Source organism: Actinia tenebrosa, unplaced genomic scaffold (genome assembly GCF_029948245.1).
Source record: "Actinia tenebrosa isolate PJP-AT-01 unplaced genomic scaffold, QUT_ActTen_1.0 PGA_scaffold6__47_contigs__length_16458017, whole genome shotgun sequence".
Classification (NCBI taxonomy): domain Eukaryota; kingdom Metazoa; phylum Cnidaria; class Anthozoa; order Actiniaria; family Actiniidae; genus Actinia; species Actinia tenebrosa.
Window position 1 is genome coordinate 7,623,095 of NW_028292583.1, and position 25,081 is coordinate 7,648,175.

Consider the following 25,081-nt stretch of genomic DNA (forward strand, 5'->3'; position numbering starts at 1 on the left):
GCGTTACAAGGCGTGATGGTAGTGGTAGGGTATTGCTTGGGGTTAGGTTGGGAGTTATCTATAATGATCAATACGATAACCCAACATATCTTGGTTTTGGAACCTGGGGCAGCTGTCATCAGAGGCACAAGGTGGACGTCTCCTGTGGTTACGGCAGGCAAAGTGCTGAATTTCCTTTTTATAAGGAGTCTCCAGCTATTTGTTATATTTTAGTTCAGTAGACAAGAACCCGGCTTGGTTAATGATTGCATGCAGATATTGATCTGTCGAAATGTAAAGTCCATGGTCAATCAAGCCTCGTTATGAAGTACCATAGGAATCCTATCACGTGATCGATTTATACTCTTAATAAAATCTGATGAATGATGCTGATCACGTGTTGTCATCAGGTTCTCACAGGGAAACGACCCGCTCCTCGTCAGTAATATGTTAACCATCATTTACTTGGAAAAGTGTCGCTTAGAGGAATCGGTTCAAGACTCTTCTTACAGAGACGGGGGAGGGGGGAAAGAGAATTGTATGTGTGTATGATATGTGATGTCACGCCATGTCACGTGGTCAGATGTTTCACGCCACAAATCTCATCAATGCTAACGAGTTTCGATACCATAATATGCTTCGTTCCGGAGTTATGGTCAAGGGTCCCGGAGGGGGGGGGGGGGGGGTACTACCACCCCAACTTGGGTAGGGGTGTGCCGCCAGGACCTCAAAACCCTGACCCTATCCCAGACCTCAAATTTTGATTTTACATACCCTACCCCAGACTAAAACTAAGAATTGTACATCCTATCCCAGACTAAAAGACGGAAAATACGGTTTTACAATCGATTGCAATCAATATTTACTAACATTTTTATTGTTTTTGTGTCGGCAAAAAGCGTAGCCTATTCGCCAGACAAAAATGACCAAATCGCTAACCCTATCCCAGACTAAAATGATACCCTATCCCAGACAAAATGTCAAAAAATGATACCCTACCCCAGACCCAAAAGCCGAAAAACCATACCCTATAGGGCGGCACATACCTGTATAGCAAATATAGGCGAGTACCCCCCCCCCCCCCCCCGGGTCAAGGGTCCACCACATGCGTGTAGGGCCAGGAGATGCGAGCCACCAGATGTAGGTTTTGGATTGCTCATTCGAACACGTGTTGCGTGACGTCATTCGTATGGAAAAAATGCCTCATGACAGGATTTGTTATTCAAAGTTTTAGTCGTTTGAGGTAGATGTTATTGAGAACATCTTTTTGCTTGATTTTATCGATCGGTTTTTCTTTTTTGTCGTTTGTATCAAAGCTAGACCACAATTCCTCCTGTTTTATATCGAACGGGAAAGCTAGAGGGCTCTGCAAACGAGATCGAGTGTCTTTTCTTTTTTGAGCCAGCGGGGATAGGGTTTCAGCGGAAATCCACACTTTAGAAAACAATTCAAGATGGCGGACGAAGTTGGACGAGTGTTGATCCTGAGTTTTACTTCAAATTTAGGGTCTTTGGATGCTATAAAACGTAAGATTTAATAAGAATAACAATGATTAACGACGCTGCATATTAGTTTAGTTTTGAAACTGCTTATCCTAAACCTGGAGTTCTAATATACCTTTATTTTACATACATCATAAGCTAGGTTGAAAAAAAATTATATCTTTTTACTGCAGAAATCCATGGAAATGAAGGGCTGCCGAATCTCATTTCGTTATCACAACATTTAGATTGTTATCCCTGGACAATAAGTAACAAGTACTTTAAAACAGTTGTTCATCTTTGTCACTGCAAGTCAATGAGTTCTCTCTCAGCAGTCAAAGCCTCACTCATGCAAAGCTCCGAGTTATGTTTCGAAAGCATAATTCTAGTATTTAATCAAGAACAGGTAAAGAAATGTCATAATTTCAATGTCTAGTGCAATTTTTCTTGATAATGGTCTGAAGATGAACGTTATATATTTAGACGACCTTTATACTGTATATTTTTCAGTCAAAAGTATTGTTTTTGAATGCTTTATGTATTTTTGTAGAAGGAAAGTCTAAACGATGCAACAACTTGGATGGATTACATAGAAACTCAGAATGCTTCAGTGCAATTATTGTTAAATGCAGGAAAAGAAGATGTTGCAGCAAACAACGATCAAGGTTAGCCGAGGGGTGGTACTGTTTAACCATGGTATATATATATTTATACGTCTGTAAACTACTATTATTAGTCATTGTATTATTAGGATAGGCCTAGAGAGGTTGAAGAGGGCATAATATGTTTTGGCTGTTATGATATCTTTATCAGATTCATATGTTGTGGTATAAATACTATAATCGTATCAAAGAGTGCTTTTAGTAAATACTATAAATTAAGTGATGGGTAGGCACACTGAGTAATAATAAAGAATGGGATTAACAGTGGATTCCAGAGAGTGGCTCTTCTTCATTATTCCAATTGGAATTTAGAAGTTGATTTTTTATGGAGGAAAACCGTAGAATCTGGAAAACCCTTGAAGCATATAGCAGAGAACCAACAAGCAACTCTACTCACATATGACACCAAGCCCAGTGGAACTGGAACCTGGGTCATCTTGGTGAGAGGCTAGAACTCTCACCTCTACGCCACCTGTGCTTCCCTATTATCTAGTCCAGGTTCTCTTTCTCCCATCTACCAACAACAGCCATATTTGAAGTTACCTTTTCCTAAAGCACATGCTATTTCCGTCTGTTTTCATGGCAAAGAAAAATGCCTTTATATTTTTTTGTGGTCACAATATTTTTTTACTATTTTGATATCTTAACATACATGTGTATGGTTTTACTGTAGGTTTGACTCAAAAAGAGGTCCTAGAATGGTGCCTGAAGTACTCCTTTGAGTTAGTCGAGCTGAAACCAAATGAGGAAGACCAGCAAGATGCTGGTAAATAATAACAAGAATTTTTGAACAATTTATTTTAAAAGCAATAAGTTGATTTATCAATTCCTTGTTTTTTTAAGGGGAGTTTGGTGAACAGACAGGATTCCCAAGAGTGATACAAGCATTAAACTGTGGAGAATGGCCAAATATTAAACTGAGAAGTGAAAGCAAAGGTTTTTAAAAAAAATTAGGATTCAGAGATGTGTTAACTACTTAGCAACTTAACTAATACCTTATTATATCTATTATCTACAAGGAGTGTTTAAGAAACTTGAGAATAGACCAAATTCAATTGGGCACAATGTTTTAATTTCCAGCCCACTGATTTTAGGCCATGTGTCACTCCTTAAGTATCCAGTTGTATTTATTGTCTTAAAGGTAAAATTAAGGGTTCAAGCTATTTTTTTAATGAGGTACGTTTTTTGAATATACTGTTTAACCGTTGTCTTCTACAGGAAAAAATCAGAGTTCAAGTTCAGGATCATCAACAGATGATGCAAAAAGTAATGCATTAGACAGTAAAACATGTAGCAATGGTAATGGTCATGCATGCAGTAAAACAGATGAAGAAAAGAGCACAAGAAAACTAATGGACTGCTCAAGTAAGTATATATAGTGTATGGCATGTAGATATATACTGTATTGGTAGAGACTGCTGGCTACTGTTATGAATTGCTAAATACATTTCAAGTTTGCTGCATGAATCCCAATATAGTTTTTATATGTATGTTTGCATCATTGTTTTCTGCATGCAACAAACATCATCATCACTTATATGCATTCCAACATGCAATAATAATTTGTTAATTTCACCTAGTAAGCTGGCAGGAAGTTGTTTGTTGGTAAATAGAGGTTTTACACCATCACGTGACGGCAGCCATGTTAGATGGCAGGAACAATACATTAATTTTACATAAGAAAGAATTCAATTCCCAAGAGCAAAAGGATTTCATTGTTCTGCAATCTAACCACAGGTAGCCCAAGCTGTATTATGGACATGGGCATGTGATAGTGAAAAACCTCTATAGCTTGCATAATACATAAAAAAAAGAAAATGAAATATATCCCAATTTGATTGTGAACTCCACCCAATAAATAGGCCTCTTTAGCTTGCATAGGCACAATGTTTTCCCATCTCAGACCATGTGTCATTCCCTAGAGCACAGGGAACCCGGCTATATTTTTTTTGCTTCTTTTAGAAAAGTAACTTTGCTCTTTGTGGGTTTCCTGTGTTGTGATTGGTTTCCTATTACATAAAGCTGTAATCAGATCTGCGCTGCGATCAGATCGGCGCTGTAAACTGATAGCCAATTAAATTCAAATCAATAACCGTTGGTGTTTTGTTTCTTATGGGTTGCCTGTGGTGTGTAACGCACTTTCTAGTAAGCAGTCAAAAGAGGAGTGTTTACTAGATAGTGCGTTACCAACGGTTATTGATTTGAATTTAATTGACTATCAGTTTAACAGTGCCGATCTAATTAGCCCCAAGCTAAAGAGGTTTATTGAGAAAATCCTCCTTTGTTTCCAGGATTAACTGATGATGAGACAGATCTTCTTCAGAGACTAGGCAATGATGATCCAGATGGTGAATCATTTGACGAGTTGTTTACAAAGCTTAAAGACATGAAAGGTGTGTGATTTATGAGTTATGCTTTCAGAGTTCTAGAAAGTATTCCTATTGACCTTTCTCACATGGCAGGCATTGTGAAAGTTAGCTGCCCTCTGTGTATTTATACTTTGTTGCTCTCTTGCTGCACTCAAACAATGCTCACCTCACTTGAATAAAAATCTACAGGAGACAAGAGAGGTTGACTTGGGGTAAGTCTACCATGTTGATTGGAATGATAAATTTTTGCCCAGCTAGCCTCACATTCAAGCACTTTGGGACGAGTTAAACAAGCAGAAATACAGCTGTACAGGGTTTGCGTAATACTAGTGGGAACAAACATACAGGCCTGTCAATCCACCTACAAATTACTATTACATATTTTTTTATCAACTCTGATCTGCTTATAGGGTGAGATTTTTTCTTTTAACCATACGATTCTATATTCAATTATTTGCATTTATTTTTATTTCAGACCGTGCTTCAACTCTTCCAGACGAACAGCGAAAGTCTTATGCAGAGCAGGTAATATTAGATTAAAATTTTTAAACAAGTCATGAAAATCGTAAGCTAATAATTGCTTTGGTTACAAATTCTCGTAGTGTGCATTATGAATAAATACACCATGATTATCAAAAACAAAATAACAAACACCAGGACAAATGAGAAAAATAGAAAAGACAACAAAAACAACAACAATAACAACAAACTAAGAAACAAAAACACCAATTTGTACTCCCAATTGAGTTATAATTAATTCATTTTGTAGTTCTTAATTCATTTTGATGAATTTTTTCAGGTTGCAATAGCATTTTGGAAAGCCATGGGAGGAGAAGAAGATGAAATATCTGGATTAGATGATAGTGATTAATCACAGTAATACTGTAAATCTCAAGATGTACTTGTAAATAATATGTAGGAAAAATAGAAATTTTAAACTAGGGTTTTGTATGGAAGGCTTTAAGACATAATCATGGAAAAGAGTCGGAATTTTACACATTTCTTAGTGAGTACAAGAAAGAGAAGCCATATGATACACAGAAATATGCAATAATGGCCTCCACTTCATCTTGAGAATTTAAAAATGTGAAAACACAAGAATGAGGCTAATCAGTCCTCAGTTGATTGTTCACACAAATTTCTGTGATTTTGATTCCAAATCACTGGAATTCAATTTTTTAAAACCATATCTTTTCTCATTGTTTTATCCAAGAGCCATAACGGCTTATCTAAAAAGACCACAATTTCTATTCACAGCGTTACAACTTTCCAAACATACACATTTTATGCTTGCTCTTTCTGATGGCGGTGTCCAATTTTCTTAAACATTATTTTTTGTGTCTGAAAGTCAATGGCAGCTATTATTGCATTTGCTCTTAGGAGATACCAAAAAAATGTATCATAGTAGTACCTATGTAATAGATGTCATTAGATATCATTAAACATTAATACCTTATAAATAAATAACACACATATAAATTGAGAATCCGGGTTTTATTTACAGATATTTGAATTGGAAAAGTTATAACTAGACAAGTAAAACTGCATTAATACATCCATCGTTTTCTGGATTATTGGTAACTTGTGCATATTTACCTAAAATAAGATAAGATAATCAATTAAAAAGAGTACAAAATGAGATACATTAGCAAATCGTCTGGGTTGGGTATTCTGTAGCACTGTTTTTCAAGTGCCACAGCTGACTCATTTGCACAGGCTTAACCTCGTTCATAAGTCTGCTTATAAGATGTGTTTTGACAGCTAAACAATGTTGGGGACTCCCATTTTTGATTTGCGCATCTTACTTCTAGTATGATGTACTTTCATCATTCAAAATTTAAAAAAACATTTGATGGAATTTTTTGTCCATGGAAGTCCTTAATGGTTGCACATGACAATACACATGGATGGAACACAATGGAATGAATACGACTCAAACGAGGAATCTTATCCTCAAGAGAATGACATATGGTCTGAAAACAGTGTGCCCCAAGCAAGAGCTTTATTGTCAAAATGAATAGGGATACAGTTTAAAAAATTCTTATTCTCTAGGGAATGACATGTTTTGTAACGGGAAAACATTGCACCAAGATGAATAACGTCTATCAATCAATACTTTAAATGAACCTTTAATATTTGAACTCAATTATAAAAAATTCAAATGATTTATAATCCGTTTGTACTTACCCCATACTACTTTACCACCCTGTGTTACTAGACCAAGTTCACTAACGTTTACCTAGAAAAAGGGGCACAAATTTTAATGAAACTATAATAGTTATCACTGTAAAGTTCAATCTAATCATACAGTACCTCAATGACAGTTCCTTTAGTCATTACTCCTAGTTGAGTGTAAAGTGAAGACTGTGGATTCTTCTTTACTCCAATGATTGGTAAATGAAATGTGGCTTTCAGCTAATGACAAAAAAATATATATATAAATTAATTTGAATGCTCTACGCTAATTTTTTTCTTAGATACTATTGAGACAATGGGATGTAAGTCTATGAGAAATAAATCTAGTAGCCCAGCAGAGTAATCTACTAGCCTAGATAAATGGTAATCCAAAAACAACACTAGCCTATATTATGGACTAGTGAATCCTAATTTTCACTAGACCCAAACCAAGACTTTCACTAGACCAAGACTAGTGGACTAGTGGACTAGCATTAGTGTCTATCACTGATAGCTACAAGAAAAATCCCAACAATTAAAATTATGAAAGACAGTGATCTTGAATTTCCTGTGTTTGGCAACATGTATGATTAGACACAAGATAATGTTTAATCCTGGAGAGTTATTACAGTAAAGAAGGAAAGAAAATAGAAGCAAACTCAAAGATTCTATCCTCTATTATTACCTCTGGATGAGTCACATGTGCTTTGTTATATCTCAATCCCATTGGTCGAATGAATCTTTCAAACTTTGGAGGTTTTCTGGTAAATCCTTCACCAACATAACATGCCTTTGTTACCATTCTCTTCCATCCTTTCTCTGAAAGACAATACCAGATTTTAGAGTACTGTAGTTACTTACTGGTCTCTCACATTTGAATCTTTGAGAGTTTTCTCCTGGAAATGTCTCCAGATTACCTGACAATTGACCCTATTGGTTAATGTTTTCCTAATACAGACCTTGTGTCATTCCCAAGAGTACTGTATCATTTCTTTATTTGACGGTTGTGCATGAGAAGACACATAAATATGGATACAACAAAGAATCTTATTTTCTAGGGAATGATACATGGTTTGTAATGAAAACACATTGCACTGTGTGAAATAAAAACAACTGTAAGGTACTACTTGTACTTACTTCTTGTCTTCCCAGTTTTAACAACCTTGAAAACTTCAGCTTCACCAACAGCTCGTACTTTTGGTAGAGGAACATTCCATTTTCCCTGTTTCAAAAACAAACAAAAAAAAAAAATTAAGAAAAGATAAACAATAAATTTCCTTTTTTTATTAGTCTTTTGACTAATTCTATTCATTTCCTCTCTCCCCTCAGATTATAAATGTCATGATTCTCATAAAAAAAGTTAAAATTGCTCTTGTTTTTCAGTAAAATTAATTGGTTTAATTAAGAAGTTATGAACACTTTTTCTAAAAAAGACTTACAGCTTTTTCTTTTCTCTTCTGTTTGACCATATTACTCAACACTTTAGCTCTTGATTGCCCTTCTCTATCCAGTAGATATGCTGGAACAGCACCCTCGGGTACTTTCTCATTATTCCTTGTTTTGGTTCGTTTTTCCTGGTGCATTTTGAGGCTAAAAAGGAGAAAATGAAGTTATAACACAACAGTAATCAGAAAATGCTAATACAACTTCAAGGGACAGTCACATTAGACTTGATATTAACAGGCATAAACATTTGGAAATACTGGGTGAAAATTGTACAAAAATGATAAGGGTATTTTGTCATGTAAAATAAGAGATTTAAATCTGATACAATGGAAACATGGCAAAAACTAGTGGGGAGCCGATATTTTTGGGGAAAAATGGAATCAAACGCCCTTTGGCGAACTCGTGGATACTTTTTGCACTTTTCGAAGATTGGTCTTCCTGTGCCCTCTTTATGCTTGTTGACATTCTTAAACGGATTCCAAATATTTCACTCGATTTAATATTTTGAATGCTCAATTTATCTAGTAAGATGAGTAATCGTCCTTATTATTTTCCTTTTAGCATCTAGTTCTTCGCTAGTTTGTTGAGTTTGGAATTGAAAATTGTCTGAACTTCAATTAATAAGAAAGACGACTTCGACTACAACTTCGCGATAGAGTCAACTGAGTCAAGTATAGAGTACAATTGGAAGAAGATCTATTTGAAAATGCTTTCTCTGTTTTCAGTTTCAAAGGCGGGCTGTGTGTTTTATTCTAGGAATCATTCGACCTACGAGCTCAAAACTGAATATACAAGATAATCGACCGTTTATGATACAATCGGGACGATCAACATAAAGCGTTGCGTTATGCGTGTTGATTTACATTACTGTTTATCTTGACCTTCAGGTGTCACGGCTCCTACTTCAAATGAAACTATTTATTTACACTGTGAACTAAGCAAATATTTTATAGAAATACATTTAGAAATGCTATTTATTTCGTCTTCATCCAAGTCGGTAAATTAATGATTATTTATTGGAATGAATTCTCGTTAGACCTTCACACATTTCAACATACAATCTGAGCATTGCTTCGGCTGTTTGTAATCTTGTAATGCGTGGCGATCAATCTACTTTTTATTCAGAACGGCTTATTTAAATGACAAAACTGGCCGAACTTCCTTCAAAACTCCATTGGAATTGTTCTTTTTTTCGTCTTTTACTATTTTTCTACGATCTACGTACATCTACATTGATTATTTTCTTAAGAAGTCACTTAGTAAATACAACTGTTGATCAGTAATATTAAAACTTCGCTCGATCGAGTTTGTGAGATTTTATTCCTGAATACCGCCATGACTTTGAGCTGTCGGTATGGAGAATAAAGTCCTCCAGAGCTTGAAATCAGACTCTCTTCTTGAGTTCTAATTAAAATAGCTTTTTTCGATAACCGGCTCGATCTACGAGTCTTCTGAAAAATCACGTTGTACCTAATAAGCGTGTTTGTTTACTTTTTAAAATACATTAGAAAAAAAGGTCTAAGTCATTGAAATTTTATTTCAGGTGTTAATCGTATAATTTTACTTCAACTTGCATCTTTCCTTGATTCTTTTAATATGAATAATTCGAAGATAAAACTATGTGCGAGTGTGCGCATGCACAGTGGGCCCCCACGGCGTCTACAAGTGCTAACCGTGAACTGATCCCACATGGAACATCAGCATTTCGTTTCCTCACATAAAATAACAAAGTAATCTATATGGTATAAGAGCTTTGTGCTTGCTAGTGTCGTGTAACATTCGTAATCATTACGAATGTTACATTAGGGTAAAATTGTGACAGACACAAGAACATTCTGAAATTGTAACATAGGCAGTTGTTCAATTCAGACAGAGTACTTGGGTACCCCCTAATAGGGCCTCTGAATTGATCTGCATTGGGTACCCCCCTAATAGTTCCTCTGAATTTATCTGCATTGGGAATATCCTGCAACCTTTAATTGCTGGTTTTGAATCGTTCCCAAGAGAATGAAATAACAAAAGACACTGCGGCCATGTTGGATGATATAGCAAAAGGTACTAATGACGAATGTTTTGTTGAATTCATCCAACATGGCAGCTGTGAAAACCATCAATATTATAGATACAATTGTAGCCATACGTTTTCTTCATCTGAACTTTCTCAGCATGTCTCTTCTTGTTGTAAAGCTTGGCCCTAAAAATTATAACAAGTTAAAATAAGTTTATGTAAGAATACAATTTCAAATATTCTAATGCCAAAGAAACAACAAAAATACTACTTACTTTAGACCGTGAAGTTTCTTGGCCTGCTCAGCCTGTTCGTGTGGTTGACGAGCTTCCTTTTTTCGCCTTTAAAAAATAGTCAAAATTCATTATATAAATTTAAGAAACGGGTTAGTATTACATTGGATAAACGATAATAGAAAATTAAGAATGACGAAAAATGTTTTGTCGACAAAATAAAGGACAGCTTCAAAATGTTAACTTACTTTCGCTCAAAATGATCGAGCCGATATCCATGACGTTTCCTGGATTGTTCTATATGTTCGTTTTGTGGCTGTTAAATGAATAAAAATAAAATAGAGCAAAATTTTCAGCTTAACTATTGGAATTGCATTGAACTTATAGACAGCACATGGTCACGACTCACTCCCAAATAATCATTATTTGTAAGCCAATAAAAAAAGTAATTGGAATAAAAACCAAGCTAAGTTACTAACCATGATTGCAGTTTTATTTCTTTTGGTTAGTAACTATTAAATAACTCTTCCTTGTTTTGTAAATGCTTGTTTTGTTGTCTAGTCTTTAACCTTGTTCCAGTCGTGTTTCGTCCGCCATGTTAAAAAGACCGATTTACCCACCATGCATTGCAATCAGCTGATTCGTTGCACCATCACATGTAACCACAGGAAGCCCATCTTCGAATAGACTCTCGTATTGATATTATTTGCGACTTCATCTTCAAAGAATTCAACTTTCTAATCCAAAAACATTTTTTCGTTTTTTTTCTCAGACCTTGAGTCTGTTTAGACAAGGCGCGAAAAATGATGGGTGAGGTATCTAGAATTGGGTTTCCGAGTTTGCTTCGGGGTTAGCGAATATAACTATTCTCAAATGAGCATAAATAAGAGAGGGAAACTTCTAATATATTTACGCAACGCTTACTCCCCCTTTAGCAACCGGATGCAGTTCAAATTTCGCCTTACCCTACTCCCGCTCGTCATCAACTTGCGCGCGCGTGCTCTTTCCGTTTATTGTTTTTTTGATCACTAAAAACGAAATTTGGGTTAGCTGTGGTCCTTAGCTCAAGTGGGTAGATTGCAGGGTTGGGGGTTGGGGGTTGGGGGTTGGGGGTTGGGGGTTGGGGGTTGGGTTGTGGCCGGGGGGAAGGAACGGAGTGGTGAAAGTTATTTAGAGGAGGGAAATGAAAGAGAGAGTCTCGTGTGAAGAAGGATCAAAACCAAATAGATTCCATTTCTTTATTACAATAGTTGTTTCATAAAGTGATCTAAAAATCCTTGAAAAATGAAGAGCGAAAATTACCCCGAACGAAAACAAACGCGCGATTTCTTCCGTAAAAAAACATCCTGCAAGGCATAACACTTAACTGCTTCAGTATCATGTCTATTCTATCTTCTTAAAAAACACTATTTTCAAATTTATTTATCCCGACTTTCCTTTGCAGTTATTTTAACTTCAAAGACCTTGAATGAACTTTTACCAGTTTTTTTTGTCCATAAGAAAGTAAAGATATAATAAATACCACAAATATAATCAACAGAAAGTAAAAAAGCAAAAATTCCCCAAGAAAAACTGAAGCAGAAAACAAAGCCCTGAAAACGCAAGATTTTTCAGGCGCTACATAATACGACAAATGCATATGTTTACTTCTATAAATTATTCCAATCTTTATATTTTTCCTGTTTTATATTCTTTAGACCTGTTCCTTCCCTTCCTCTTGACGCGAACGTATTCAGCGATGAATCCTTTCTTCTGAGTGGTCAGGTCTGAGACGAACTCGATAAACATCTTGTTGCTAGTGGATAAGAATTCCCGTTTGGCATTCTTCGCGCTGTTGCCACAGATTTTCCCAAGAAGAGGTGATGTGGCGTTGCTCCCATCTCGAATCGTCACACCATCATAGCTGCAGTATTTCTCCTTTTCCACCTCGAATTCCTTGAAGCGGAGCTTGACGAAGCCGTTACGTGTGGAGATAGTCCATCTGCATTTGACGGAAGGGCTATAGTCGTCGTCGCCATACGCGGGATGAGAATAAAATGTCCTTGCGGTATTGATGGCATTTAATTTAGCACCACATACTGAAAACGAAAAAAAGGTTTCATTGACTTGATATTCTTGGGATGCATGTTACGTCATAGATGCCATGTTGGTTGATGATAACAAAGCATTCCTCAATATCTTTTCTCGTTACATCAACCAACATTGGCGGCTGTTCCATTTTTATTCGTATATCTAAAGATAAAATTCCTGAGGTATTTACTGAATACGTACTAGCGTTGTATCTCGCCTTGAATCCTCGTTTAGCTATCAGAGCGTCTGAGTGAAACTTGATCATCAATTTATGTGCCTTTGACAATACAGGGCTTGGTAACGAGTTACCACAAACACGGCCAATACTCTCGGCCTGGCCACCTGTCCCTGAAAAGATCTCGACGTAGTCATAGCGACAGTCGTTGGCTTCTTCAATCTGTAAAAACTGGCAATAATTACAAAGATGTTTTCAAGTGCATGCTGATAATTTGAAGTTAATTACAGTTCAGGATTTCTGTTAACGGAAGTGGAACGCACCTCAAGCCAAAAAACTACAGCATTTTCGCACACGCTAAAAAGAGCTGTCGTGATTGGCCAAAACAAACGAAAGTTTTCATTGACAACTCGTTCTATTATTTTGCTTATAGATATTCTTAGAGCGGCGACCTTGCCTGAAAACAAGCTTATAGTCAATCAACTGATTATCCAATCAGGGAGTAGAGATACCACGTGATAGCACGGAACCAATAACATCACGCCAGTAGTCGTTAAGTTCTAGCTAGAAAACTTTGTATGGATGGCAGAAACATGACAAGGGATGAGATTACGCCTGAGTCTTACCCTGAAGTTCAGTTCCACGTGACTGCCAGGTTTGACCACGATCTTCCATGTGCAGTCTTTCTTGTGTTGGTACACACCTGGGTAGTTGGGTGACATGATCAAGCCTGTCTGGGTGGTTAACGTGGCGCTGCACTCTGATGCTAATAAATACAATACGACAGTAAGAACGGCACGGTAAACAGCTATGACTTAGGTTGACGCAATCGGGGCCTGATTGTCTCGTTAGAATAAGCAAGGGGGATTGATTTATTTTGAATCTGGGATGGTAAAATTCATACTTTATGCACATTGGGCCCCATCAATCAATCACCTATCGCGCTTATAGCCGCAAGAATTGATCCCTGCACTTTAGAACAACTTTCTTACATTTCTTCCTAGAGAATAATTTCAATTCGCGCGTGGAGCTGGTAATATTTAATTTTACCAGCTAAATAATATTCATAGTAGAAAACTATATACAACTACAAAATATACGACCTACCTTCCTTACAGCTGTGTTTGTTGCTGTGTAAAGTAAAACCTGGTTTACATGCACAGCGGTAACTACCAATCGTATTGACGCAGATGTGTTGACATCCACCTTTACGTTTTTGACATTCGTCCTCGTCTAACGTCAAATAAACAACAGGAATCAGGAGCGAGGTTTAGGAGTTAGAAATTATTTTGCGAATCTCTATTATTTTCATGGGATTTCTCAAACAGTCGTAAACGCACTTTTGTAGTAAAAGGGGCTTTGCACCATCAAGTGATGGCGGCCATGACAGGAGGCATAACAACAGAGTGAACCGAATCCTTTCTCGTGTAAATCACACTAGACCAGATTCAATTTCTCCTGCCTCTTGTCATGCCTGCCATCACGTGAGTTTGCAAGGCCTCCATTGGATGCTTTCCCCATAGGGCGGGGCTGCGGCCCACCTTTAAGTCTAGGAAGAATTGCTTTTCCCCCACGAAGATATTTCCAGGAAATAGCAATGCTAGAAACCATATTTTAAGAATTTTCTTGGGATCTTATCCGAGACCTCCTCTGTTTTCCTTTTGCATAGTCAGTGGGGAGATTTGTCTGACAAGTCCCCATTTATCAGATTCCTGGATCGGCAGCTGTTTACTCAAAGGAATCAACGCTCTAAATAGACCATTTCACGGATCCCATTACTCAACCTCAGCCTCGTCAGCGTGTAATATATTCTTTAGAAATTGCCTACAACCTGTGAAATTTTTAAGTGTTTCAATTTTTCACTGATGTGTAAATTCCTTTCATTACTGCGGACTGTAGTCAAATTCTAAAGAATAATTACACGCTGACGAGGTTGAGTAACGGGATCCGTGAAATGGCCTATTGCTTACCACTATAGTACATAGCTAAGAATCCTTTTCTGGACTGGGTGTGGTCTGATCGGAAATCCACAAACATGACATTAGAAGGTGATGTGATTGTCTTGGGGATGCTTGAACCACATAATTTCTTTAGCACTTTGTTGTTTTCATCTCTGATCTCCACGTAGTCATACCTACAATTCTGTTAACAACAACAACAAAAATGAAATCTCCCTAAAATTGGAGACGTATCGGCCAGGATCTAGCTACCATGAGAGTGACCATTTTCACTAATCTCAGCATATTCTTGTCCTCCCTCCCCCTCGCAAAACACATGCATCTTACGAATTAACTGCCGATGAAAAAGGGGGTCACCAACAGCAGGATCTACCTTGAGTGCGGTCATTTTTCACTAATCTCAGCATGTTCATGCCTGCCCTTTCCCCTGCTCAAAACACATGCATCTTACAAATAATTTTGCTGGTCACTAACTTCAGACTTCTGAATCATGAGGACAAAAATTATTCTGTAGTTACGACAAAACTAGATTTGACTAGGGGTTTGATTCTTGGAGGTATCACCAGACGCTATTGATATATTCAGGTGTCAAATCTACAAATTCGGTTTTCAGGAAGTACAGTCTTTACTAGGGGGACTTGGTTTTCCATGTCCGTTGACCATGTGGAATACATACGCGGCATAGATTTTAAGATATCTTAGGCTCAGGCCAAACGTCGAACTTCACATGAGCGGTACGCAATGAAAACAGTGGATAAGAAGACGGTCTTCTTTTATGTCATTAGGTTCGGCTCATGTGAAGTTCGACGTTGTCCTCGGGCTTACTCCATTTGCGCTCCCTTCCAGTTTAAATTCTTTGAATTTCAGCGAGACACGTTGTCCCTTGAGTCCTGTTATTTGCCATGTACATCCTTTGTTCTTTGGGTAATTTGCCGGATAACTGGGTGACATTATCGTCCCGTTACGATCCGACAGGATTCCACCACATGCAGCTGAAATCATCAAAACCATATCAAGCTTATTTAGTATCATTTTGATCATCTATTAATCCATCTTTTTATTAGTTTCTTCATTCCTTTTCTCCCTTTCTCTCGCTTCGGCTCCCTCCTCTTAAAAAACCTATATACCAATTTCACGACCATCACTTCACGTAAGGGGCTCGTTCGCGAGGCTTGCGCGCTCAATATACCACTACATTCACATTTTACTTGCAGCTCGATCTCAACTCACGTGTTGATTTTTTTAAGAAGGAAGGAAAGCCGGAGAATCGGATCGAAGAAAAAAACCTTTTGGCAAGTAAGAGAACAGCACATCAAACAAACTCAACTCATATATGCAGTTCGGTCGAGACACAAACGCGCGACCCCTGGCTTGAGCTATACACAGCGGCGTGTGTGTGTGTGTGAGAGAGAGAGACAGCACCATAACAGCGCATGCAGCCCACTTTTCTTTGTCTCCCTCCTCTCAGCTTCTTCTTTCCCTCTTATTACCTACCTTTTGCTTATTTTCCCTTCCTCCCCATCATTTAACAGTGGGGTGTGGTTGGTGGGGTGTTAGAATGCTTACCTTCACAGTCTTTACCATTGGAATGAAGTTCAAAACCAGGATAGCATTCACACTCGTAGTGTCCTAATGTGTTACGACAGATTTGAGAACAGCCACCATTGTTAACCTTACATTCGTTACGTTCTGGAATGTAACAAGATAGACATCTTAATATAACTTTGTAAAATATACCAGTATGAAAACGAGAGAGTACGAACGAACGAACGAACGAACGAACGAACGAACGAACGAACGAACGAACGAACGAACGAACGAACGAACGAACGAACGAACGAACGAACGAACGAACGAACGAACGAACGAATGAATGGATGGATGGATGGATGGAACTTAGCTACTCATCCTAACCAGAGAAGAATGTTATATAGAATCCTGGTTTGTTAATTGACGTGTCCGAATTGAATTTCAAGGTCAGATAGCTGGAGTTGCTTTTGATATCTGAAGGGATCGTCTTGCCGCAAAACTTCCCAAGGGACGGCGAGCTTGTGTCTGGTCCATTGAAAAGCTGCAGATAGTCATAATCACACTGTTCGTGGGCTTCAATATCGAATGCTACAAACCGAACACCAACGTTCAGGTTCTGAGATCAAAGAGAACAAAAGCATAATTTAGCAAAAAAAAGAAAAAAAAAAAAAAAAAAAAAAAAAAGGAAAAAAGAAAAAAAGGAAAAAAAGGAAAAAGTCACTTTAAATAGCGTTTATGTGGGCTACCTGTGTCTTTGACCACTCGAGAGAAATTGTATATACATGCACGAAGAAGAATTCCAGTTACCTTTGATGGGAGTTCAATAGTCCAAACACATTCTTTTTTAGAAGGATACCAACTAGGGTAATTCGGTGACTGAATGGTACCGTGGGTTTTTCTGATTGGCCCACCACATCGTGCTGAAATATGACGTCATTAAAAGACCTTAAAATAATACCGACACCAAGTATATTCCCCGTAAACCTATTTTTAGACTCCGTGCTGGGGTTGTTGGGGAAATGTTTTGTCTTGAAGTCTAATGGCCATTGGGCGTTTTTTAAAATTCCCCTTTCAAAGAACGTCTATACTAACATATAAAGTATTGTATAGAACGGTCTGAACCCAGGTGAATGAATGTTAATCGAAGTATTATGATCATCCGGGTGGATGTAGTCCTGAGAAGGACTGTTTGATGTAACTGACGTTTCGACAACCTGACCGGAAGTCCTCTTCAGAGTCAAGTGAAGAATAAAGTCAGATTGGTCATATTTATACTGCCACGATAACAATAGCCTAATTACCTGGATTTGCGTAATTGGCGGCATCGGTCTAATGAGTGCGGTCTAATAAAGTCTTAAGTGTACTTACTTTCATACTTGGCTGCAAAACCAAATTCGGGTTTAATCTCAGAACTTCCGGACTTGAATTTAATCCACAGTCTACTTCCGGTTGACCATATTGTTGGTGGGAACTTCTTGCCACAATATCGACCAATCAAATTTGACTTCCGGCCATGGCCGTCCCTGATCTCCAGGAAATCGTGCTTACATCCGCGATTACTAGAGGCTTTTCTCAGGTTGAATTTTGTGAAATTCAAGACGATTCTCTCTCCAGGGGTAACCGAGATTCGCCATTCACAGTGTTTGTTTTGGGAGTATGGCTTAGGATACCCAGGGGATGTGAAGGATCCTTTGGGTTCTTGCAGCGTGCGTCCACACTCTGGAATAAAGGAAGACAAACGCAGTTAGCGCATGCATGCAGCACTCGGGGTTCGACAGGTTCAAGGCGAGTTTCCAGTGGAGTAGCTAATCAATAAAAATGACGTTTTGTTAACGTTGAGTTTATCATTATTTGCACACGACGGCAATTGTCCAAGGTTCACGGGGACTGCCTCACAGTTTGTTGGTGACGTTTGTGTATCTTTCGTGCCCTTATGGTTAAGAACCTGTGAATGTGTCATTCACTAGAGTATCATTTCTTTGTTTTGGTTAACACAATGGTATTATTCTTAAAGTGTATATGACACGAAAAAATTTTAATGTTAAGAATGTGTAGTTTATTGGCATTAATAAGAATATCACGGTTAAATTTGTTCCAAAAACGTATTTCTCTAGAAATTCAAAAGATTTTAGCACGAGTTGTGACGTCATTTTGTTTACAAGTCTCCAGATTTTGTTGCAAATACATGAAATATGTTTGAATATAGAATCTTAATTTCAAGTAGTACACTTTTCAGTTTCCCAACATTGGAAGAGTACTACGTAAGCTATCAAATGAAGCTGACTAAAATATGTCTTTTGTTGTTAATTCATATGAATTGCAATTTATATTTAGTACATTACTACTGAATCTAGAGTACGTGTCAACAAAATGACGTCACAAATTGGGATTAACTTTCGCAAATATCTCAAGAAATAAGCTTTTGAAACAAATTTTGTTACGATATATTTATTATTACTAACAAACTATACATTTTAAATGATGGAATGTTTTCGTGTCATATACACTTTAAATGAAATTCGCCTACGGTATTTTCTTAGGTGCCGTTGGCGTAAGGGAAGAAAGAGGCCATATACCAGCTGAGTTGTCTGCGTTCCCCAAAGGGGAATATGGGTCAACTATTTTTGGTTAGCATTTTCTTAACAGGGGCTGAGTACGATGTATATTTCTCGTATTGAATGAGCTAGAATTCCACCATGAGTTCCAACTAGTGGCATTTATAATAAATTTAAAAGATTCACATTTCATGGGTTCTCTTGGCAGAATCATGGAAAATGCTAACCAAATATGAGGTTAATTCATCGATTCTGATTAGTTGACCTTGAACTTGTTGTGAAGGTAAACTCAGCTGGTAATTATCATTGGTCCTTACCCGGGCATCTATACATCTTATGAGTTTGTCGTACGTCTCCGTTACTAAGCTTTTCTCGTTGACCAATGATTGGTACCATCCTGGAAAACGGATTTCTTTTGGGAAGTATTGTCACGTGGTTTTTTGACGTTGAGAAAGTATACTTGCCGTAATGCATGATGGACCTGCGAAAACACGTCACAAAGATGGTTGGTTCAAAATTAGGACGACAAAGGGACCCGGTTCCATAAAGCTGTCTTACGATATAATATACTATAAGCATTGTGCTTTATAACTTCACACAGCACAGTAAGAAAGTTTTTATTTATTTCTTTAATGAAATAAAAATTAGAGTAAGCATTATTTTGGATACGAATGCCAAAGTCGAAAATGCACTCGCGAGCTGTGTGCTATCTTAATGCACGCTTTCCCAACCAATCGGAACGCGAGACCCATAACAGATATTTTATTATTCTGTTTTCGATATTTTGCGAACTTCGTAGTCGTAGTTGCACAATTGTTTTTTTTAGCTGCCGGCATCAATCAAAAGTAATGAGTTGGTACCTTTTATGTTCTTGACTGGCTACAGCAACAACATAACAACGAGCTGTTGAAATGTCGAAGTTCGCAGAATATCTCAACATCGCAGTAAGACAGCTATAGAGCGTTTTCACGTGACGTCACAGCGGCCATTATGGGGTACCAAAACAATACATTTTCTATCCTCCGGGAATTGAACTCTATTTTTATGCAAATACGGTGCAGAAAGTTCATTCACTAGAGTATCATTTCTTTGTTTTGGTTAATACAATGGTATTATTCTTAAATGAAATTCGCCTACGGTATTTTCTTAGGTGCCGTTGGCGTAAGGGAAGAAAGAGGCCATATACCAGCTGAGTTGTCTGCGTTCCCAACATTCCCATATCTCAACATCGCAGTAAGACAGCTATAGAGCGTTTTCACGTGACGTCACAGCGGCCATTATGGGGTACCAAAACAATACATTTTCTATCCTCCGGGAATTGAACTCTATTTTTATGCAAATACGGTGCAGAAAGTTTCTATTGTTTATGGATACCTTCTCACGTGAGTGAAAACGCTCTATAAGTTAAGACAGATCTTTACAACCAATAGATTATTAACAAATTAAAGGGGCAAGGGACGAAAACTGGGGAAAAAATATGGCAGTATTTCTTTGAAAGAGTAAAGTAAGTCAATAAATATAAAGTAGTAGTTCATTGATGCTAGCTGCACAATTGATCTGCGGAGTGCATTTGACCTTTGGCTTTTTTTCAATACGCTGTTCTGTTGTACATACCCATAGTCGTAGTCCTCATTCCGTGAGTCAATATCTCGATTTGTAAGCTTTTGAAAGTTGTGTTCTTCGCCTAAGAATTAATCGAATAAAGCTTTATTTGTGCGTAATATTTTCATTCGAAAACCATATGCATTTACATTTCTGTAACCAGCATGTTACAAGAGAATCAAGTGTATAGTAAAGGTAGTGAGATACCACGGGATATCTGGGGATTTGGTGGGAATTTGTTACTTTTTTAGAATCGTTTTGGGTCCCGACTATGTGGGGGATTCACAAATTGCCGAAATGCCCATTTTTAAAAGTTCCCGTCTCTTCGAACTGTCTCATCCTGCATTGGAAGGACGTAAAAGAACCATTGAGGACGTAAAAAACCCTGGCAGTAACCATCTAGTTTCTGGCCCTTATAATGACGGGTTGATCGTGGGATGGGTATGGGGATTTAAGGGGGCTTGGAATTAGTGCAATGTCCCTCGAAAGGGACCCTGTGTCATACTGTGCAGCAAGGAGAGAGTATACACTCTTGGTAGCACCAGCCCGAGGGCAAAATTTCTAAGAACTAAAAAAATGGTATATTTTCTGGTACCTTTCTTGATGTTCTCATTGATTATCGTAACATACTCCTGTCGGTCTGGCCGTGTGTGTTCGTGCCAAAACCCTACCACATGACCAATCTCGTGCACCACGATGCCAAATTTATCGCAATTTTTACCAATAGAAATCCCTTGGCGCCCATTCCCTTTTCGTCCAACAAACGAACAGCACCTAAAGATAAAGAATACGATGACCGCTGCTATGGCAACTATAAGGGTTTGACTGTGCTAGAACAGTTTTGCGTACTGCACCGTAAAATCATTCCACGATGCCTCCGAGATTTGAGGATCGCTGCATACGCGCGCACCTGGTTTGTCATTGGCCACGTTCTAATTTTTGGAATGGGATGAGAGAATTGGATAATATATTAATAATAATAAAGATTATTATCAAATATTGGTAAGATCACCCAAGTAGCAAGTTATTACTTTTGAAACCCCCTCCAAAATTTTGAAAATTATTCAGGGAAAAATCTCTACTCCTCACTTTCATTTTGTAAATAAGAGTCACTTGAAGTGAGAAAGAAATAAAATCAGTCATGACACCCCAATGCAAAACCGTTCAACACCTCCTGCCGCGAATACACCGTCTCTTATAGATATTTATTTAGCGCTAGATAGTATTACTATTTAGTATTAAATAGCGGTAATACCATAATACTGTTTCACAGTGTTCGTTCTCTAGGCAAATGAAATGTTTAAGCCACCTAAGGCTCTCTTAATCCGATTATAAAAGATTACAAAATATTTCTAACGATTACACTGGAGGCACGTAAGAAATGATTTGATACCACACTAGTAAACGTGCATCATGTATAATAACCTTTGGATGATTTAGTAAATAAATCCCTCCCTGGCGGCTGGCATATTTAACAATTATTCGCCGAAGGCGGAGTGATCATCCGTGAATATTTACCGAGCCTGCTAGTCTTCAATTCGCCTTCGGCGAATAATAATTGTTTTATTATAATTTTGACTTAAATATCAGAGAAAAGTAGAAATATAGGATAAAAAACCTTTTAGTATTTATACTTCTGCTCTGGCAAACTTTGAAAAACCTCATAATCACCACTCGAGCAGTGATTATCGTCTAACAATCACTGGCATGGTCCCTCGACCAATCACTTCGCGCGAAACTCTATATAATATTCAAGTCTAAAATTCTACTAAAGATAGATATATAATAGTTAGTCTTATCGTACCCGCAGCGTCCGTTGTGGAAATATATATAGTCATCGTCCTGATCGGATTTTTCAATGAATGACAGACACGTGAAGTTTTCCCAGTGTCGCATGGCACGTAGAATGGTGGCCTTCTGTTCCCCTGGAATAGACAACCAACACATCAAATTAGATTTGATTCTCTCTCAATAGTTTCAGTTTCTGTTTAGCCACGAGCTAGAGTTTGTTATATCAATATTAAATCAACAGATGTAGAATATGAAAGAAGAAGAAAAAAAAAACTACCAATAAAAATGCCCATCTTAATAGGTAATGTAATAAGTGCAAAAAAGAAAACATGTACTTGACCTAACATAACATATTAGACAACATTTAGAGTGAAGTCATTAAACCCGTAAATAGATATTAGACTATTACACTTTAGTAGACCCTAATTCCATTGTTTTCTTTTGTGTCTATTTGACTATTACACGTTGACTAATAATTTTTACTTCACGGGTTAATTGCCTTCACTCTACCATACCACCTGGATAAGCAAAGAATGACTGTAGATTTTTCATTATTATATACCGACAAAGCACTTCTCAAAGTAGAAGACAATAGATCGTATATTCAGGCATCAATGCATGTGTCACGCACTCACGCACCTGTATAGTCGATCTCTATGTCATAGGGGATCATTCCATCCTTCCAGAATCTGTTCCTGTCTGCTGTCGCAGCTCGTCTTGTTCTCATTTGTCGTCTGTTCGTTGCTATGTCACCTTGAATAATCCCGTCTGTCCATATCGCAAGAAAAAATGAAGGAAATAGGTATACTTCTCTTACTCCTGTTCCTTCCTTCGTTAATTTCTTTCCTCTCTTTCTCCCATTTTTCCATTCTTCCGTTCCTCTCTCCAATCCCACACTTCCTTCCTCCCACCCTTCCATCTTTCTTCTCTTCCTTTCGTCTTTCTTATTTTCCTAATTTCTTTCCTCCTTTCCTTGTTCCTCCCATTCCTTTCCCTCTTTACCAAACAACAACAACAACAACAACAACAACAACAATAACGACAAAAACAAAAAGCAAACAGAAACAAAAACAAAACAAAAACAAAAACAAAAAACAATGAAAAAACAACAAAAAAATCGCTCAAAACAAAACACAAAAAAAAAAACCAACCTCAAAACAAAACAAAACAAAAACAAAAAACAATGAAAAAACAACAAAAAAATCGCTCAAAACAAAACACACAAAAAAAAAACCAACCTCAAAACAAAACAAAACAACAACAAAACAACAACAAAAAACAAAAACAAAACGAAAACAAAAATCGAAACAAAACAACAACAAAACAAAACAAAACGGAAAACAAAAAACAAAGAACAACAGCATTATTAAACAAACAATTAATGACAAGATGAATCATTGTTGGATCTATTAGCCTTAAAATCCTGGCTTCTTTCTTTTTTCCTTGTCTGGGTAACTTGACTATTCTAATTAGTTTTCCACACTAAGTTCTAGAAGTTTTCTAGAAGCTTTCTTTGGCCAGACACCATAATGTCAAGGCCTTTATTCAAATGTCCATTAATCAAATTAAGGCACCAGGTTCGTGTCTTGCTTAACTGTTTCTATACAAATCAAATAAACCATCTCAGATAATAATGGTTATCTAGAATAAAATATCGCTTGCGTTTATTAAATCATTATGGTTATTTTTAATTGAATCATTTTAGGAATTTTTTCCGAGATGTGTAAACGATAAGTGTATATCTACGTAACTTTACTAAAACTATAACTAGGTATTCTGTGCGACGTCCAGACATACTATTGATACAAGTGATTCGCACCCACCACCAATAATAGTCGATGATCTCCTCACATTCAAAGTACCCCAATTAACAATATATAATTAGTTTGAAGTGAGAAAAATTTGACAGCAAAACTGGTAGGCGTGATGAGATAATATTTATAATATTTTGTCGGCCATTATACACTGCAGATTAAATTTCTAATCTGCATATTGAAACTATAGAAAACTCTTCAGTAAGTAATGGACGTGACAACTTTTGTCTAATATTATCTGGTCCTAAACAAAAACAAAATGGGTGTTTAGCGATAGCTAAAGAATAATACCTTTGCTTTAAACTTTTTTAAACAGTCAAGAACTTAAAAGGTCATGGAACTTTCTAGTAGCTGTTGCAGCCTTCAAATGTTTGTCCACGAACTGCGCTCTAGATATATTATTCTTAAATATTAAATAGTTGTGGTCGTAAAGTTAGTCCGTCGTCCGGCTTTGCTACCAAGAACAGGGAGACGAACTGAATATCGAGGACAACAATTGAGCTAGAACGGAAATGGATTTTTTTGTGTGCATGTGTAGATCAACGATCTTTGGTACAGAAATTTCTTCAGTCGAGCCCCTTAAGAGATGTGAGATAAATGAGGGATTTCAAGAAGAATGTGAGAATCTTTATAGCATATATATATGCTGTTGGTGCTTCTAGAATCGCTGACATTTTAGATTTCCCGTAGATTTATAAACTCTTGTTTTCGAGATTCCAAGATGTCATGGCTGTCAAACTCCCTTCGCCTTGGACACACATTTCTCTACTGTCAAAGATCTTTAAAGATCGACGAAAGAGCTCGAAAATAAGGATACAAGTATGATAATCATATCATGGCATTCTGTGAAAGAACATGAGCTATAATAAACTTGATAAACATACCTGCTTTGCATGGGTCATAATCTTCATTATCGCCGTTCACAACACATACAAGAAATACCACAGTCACAACCATCGCTGTCCAAGCCATTGTCACTTTCCTATTAAACATCCGATTAGAGTCAGAATCGATTTATATACAAAGAGTTGAGTAGTTTGATATTTGTCGAAGTCAGCGCTGATCGAGGACCGCTTCGTGTAAAGGTTCCGTATGGAAGAATTGCAAGGGAAATTATTACGTCACGACTCCAAGACGGCTTTCCATCAACACTCCTAAACAACACGCCACAACGCTTCTAAATCGGTTTCAGCTTCCGTTTACAGAAAATCCTCCCTTTGAAATAATATTCCA

The 25,081-nt window shown here is 37.4% G+C and overlaps 3 protein-coding genes across 4 annotated transcripts; 1 reads left to right on the forward strand and 2 right to left on the reverse strand.

Annotated features, from left to right (window-relative positions):
- Window positions 1–1,413: 1,413 nt before the first annotated feature.
- LOC116296070 (alpha- and gamma-adaptin-binding protein p34) lies at window positions 1,414–6,064 on the forward strand. Its single transcript, XM_031704022.2, has 9 exons — window positions 1,414–1,505; window positions 1,655–1,866; window positions 2,011–2,125; window positions 2,796–2,888; window positions 2,966–3,058; window positions 3,341–3,487; window positions 4,414–4,515; window positions 4,967–5,016; window positions 5,291–6,064. The coding sequence occupies exons 1-9, from the start codon at window positions 1,433–1,435 to the stop codon at window positions 5,360–5,362; spliced, it is 957 nt and encodes a 318-aa protein (XP_031559882.2). The 5' UTR covers window positions 1,414–1,432; the 3' UTR covers window positions 5,363–6,064.
- Window positions 5,967–10,961, reverse strand: LOC116296071 (ribosome biogenesis protein NSA2 homolog). Its single transcript, XM_031704023.2, has 10 exons — window positions 10,833–10,961; window positions 10,602–10,669; window positions 10,396–10,461; window positions 10,253–10,306; window positions 8,106–8,256; window positions 7,804–7,888; window positions 7,352–7,485; window positions 6,805–6,906; window positions 6,679–6,730; window positions 5,967–6,087 (listed from the first exon to the last, which is right to left on the reverse strand). Exons 1-10 carry the CDS (start codon window positions 10,833–10,835, stop codon window positions 6,020–6,022), a joined length of 783 nt encoding a protein of 260 aa, XP_031559883.1. The 5' UTR covers window positions 10,836–10,961; the 3' UTR covers window positions 5,967–6,019.
- A 616-nt stretch (window positions 10,962–11,577) lies between these two features.
- Window positions 11,578–25,081, reverse strand: LOC116296065 (tolloid-like protein 1). 2 transcript variants are annotated; one of them, XM_089039092.1, is made up of 16 exons: window positions 24,733–25,081; window positions 22,674–22,802; window positions 22,048–22,168; window positions 20,839–21,017; window positions 20,256–20,325; window positions 18,959–19,122; window positions 17,455–17,805; window positions 16,894–17,006; window positions 16,471–16,702; window positions 16,123–16,245; window positions 15,382–15,548; window positions 14,569–14,740; window positions 13,706–13,831; window positions 13,225–13,364; window positions 12,625–12,820; window positions 11,578–12,431 (listed from the first exon to the last, which is right to left on the reverse strand). In XM_089039092.1, exons 1-16 carry the CDS (start codon window positions 24,839–24,841, stop codon window positions 12,022–12,024), a joined length of 2,802 nt encoding a protein of 933 aa, XP_088895218.1. In that variant the 5' UTR covers window positions 24,842–25,081; the 3' UTR covers window positions 11,578–12,021. The 2 variants fall into 2 exon arrangements, with proteins under 2 accessions (XP_088895218.1, XP_088895217.1); XM_089039091.1 differs by having other exon boundaries at window positions 12,625–12,829; window positions 24,733–25,077.

What these genes read in the sequence shown, in the direction of transcription:
- LOC116296070 (XM_031704022.2), top strand. Translation starts at nt 1,433, where the DNA reads ATGGCGGACGAAGTTGGACGAGTGTTGATCCTGAGTTTTACTTCAAAT. An exon ending in ACTGAGAAGTGAAAGCAAAG is followed by an intron (nt 3,059 to 3,340) that starts GTTTTTAAAAAA and finishes TGTCTTCTACAG; the next exon opens with GAAAAAATCAGAGTTCAAGT. An exon ending in AAAACTAATGGACTGCTCAA is followed by an intron (nt 3,488 to 4,413) that starts GTAAGTATATAT and finishes CTTTGTTTCCAG; the next exon opens with GATTAACTGATGATGAGACA.
- LOC116296071 (XM_031704023.2), bottom strand. An exon ending in CTCGATCATTTTGAGCGAAA is followed by an intron (nt 10,462 to 10,601) that starts GTAAGTTAACAT and finishes TATTTTTTAAAG; the next exon opens with GCGAAAAAAGGAAGCTCGTC. An exon ending in TAAAACTGGGAAGACAAGAA is followed by an intron (nt 7,486 to 7,803) that starts GTAAGTACAAGT and finishes ATTGTCTTTCAG; the next exon opens with AGAAAGGATGGAAGAGAATG.
- LOC116296065 (XM_089039091.1), bottom strand. Translation starts at nt 24,841, where the DNA reads ATGTTTAATAGGAAAGTGACAATGGCTTGGACAGCGATGGTTGTGACT. An exon ending in TTATGACCCATGCAAAGCAG is followed by an intron (nt 22,803 to 24,732) that starts GTATGTTTATCA and finishes CGATATGGACAG; the next exon opens with ACGGGATTATTCAAGGTGAC. An exon ending in ACGTGGAACTGAACTTCAGG is followed by an intron (nt 12,830 to 13,224) that starts GTAAGACTCAGG and finishes AATTATTGCCAG; the next exon opens with TTTTTACAGATTGAAGAAGC.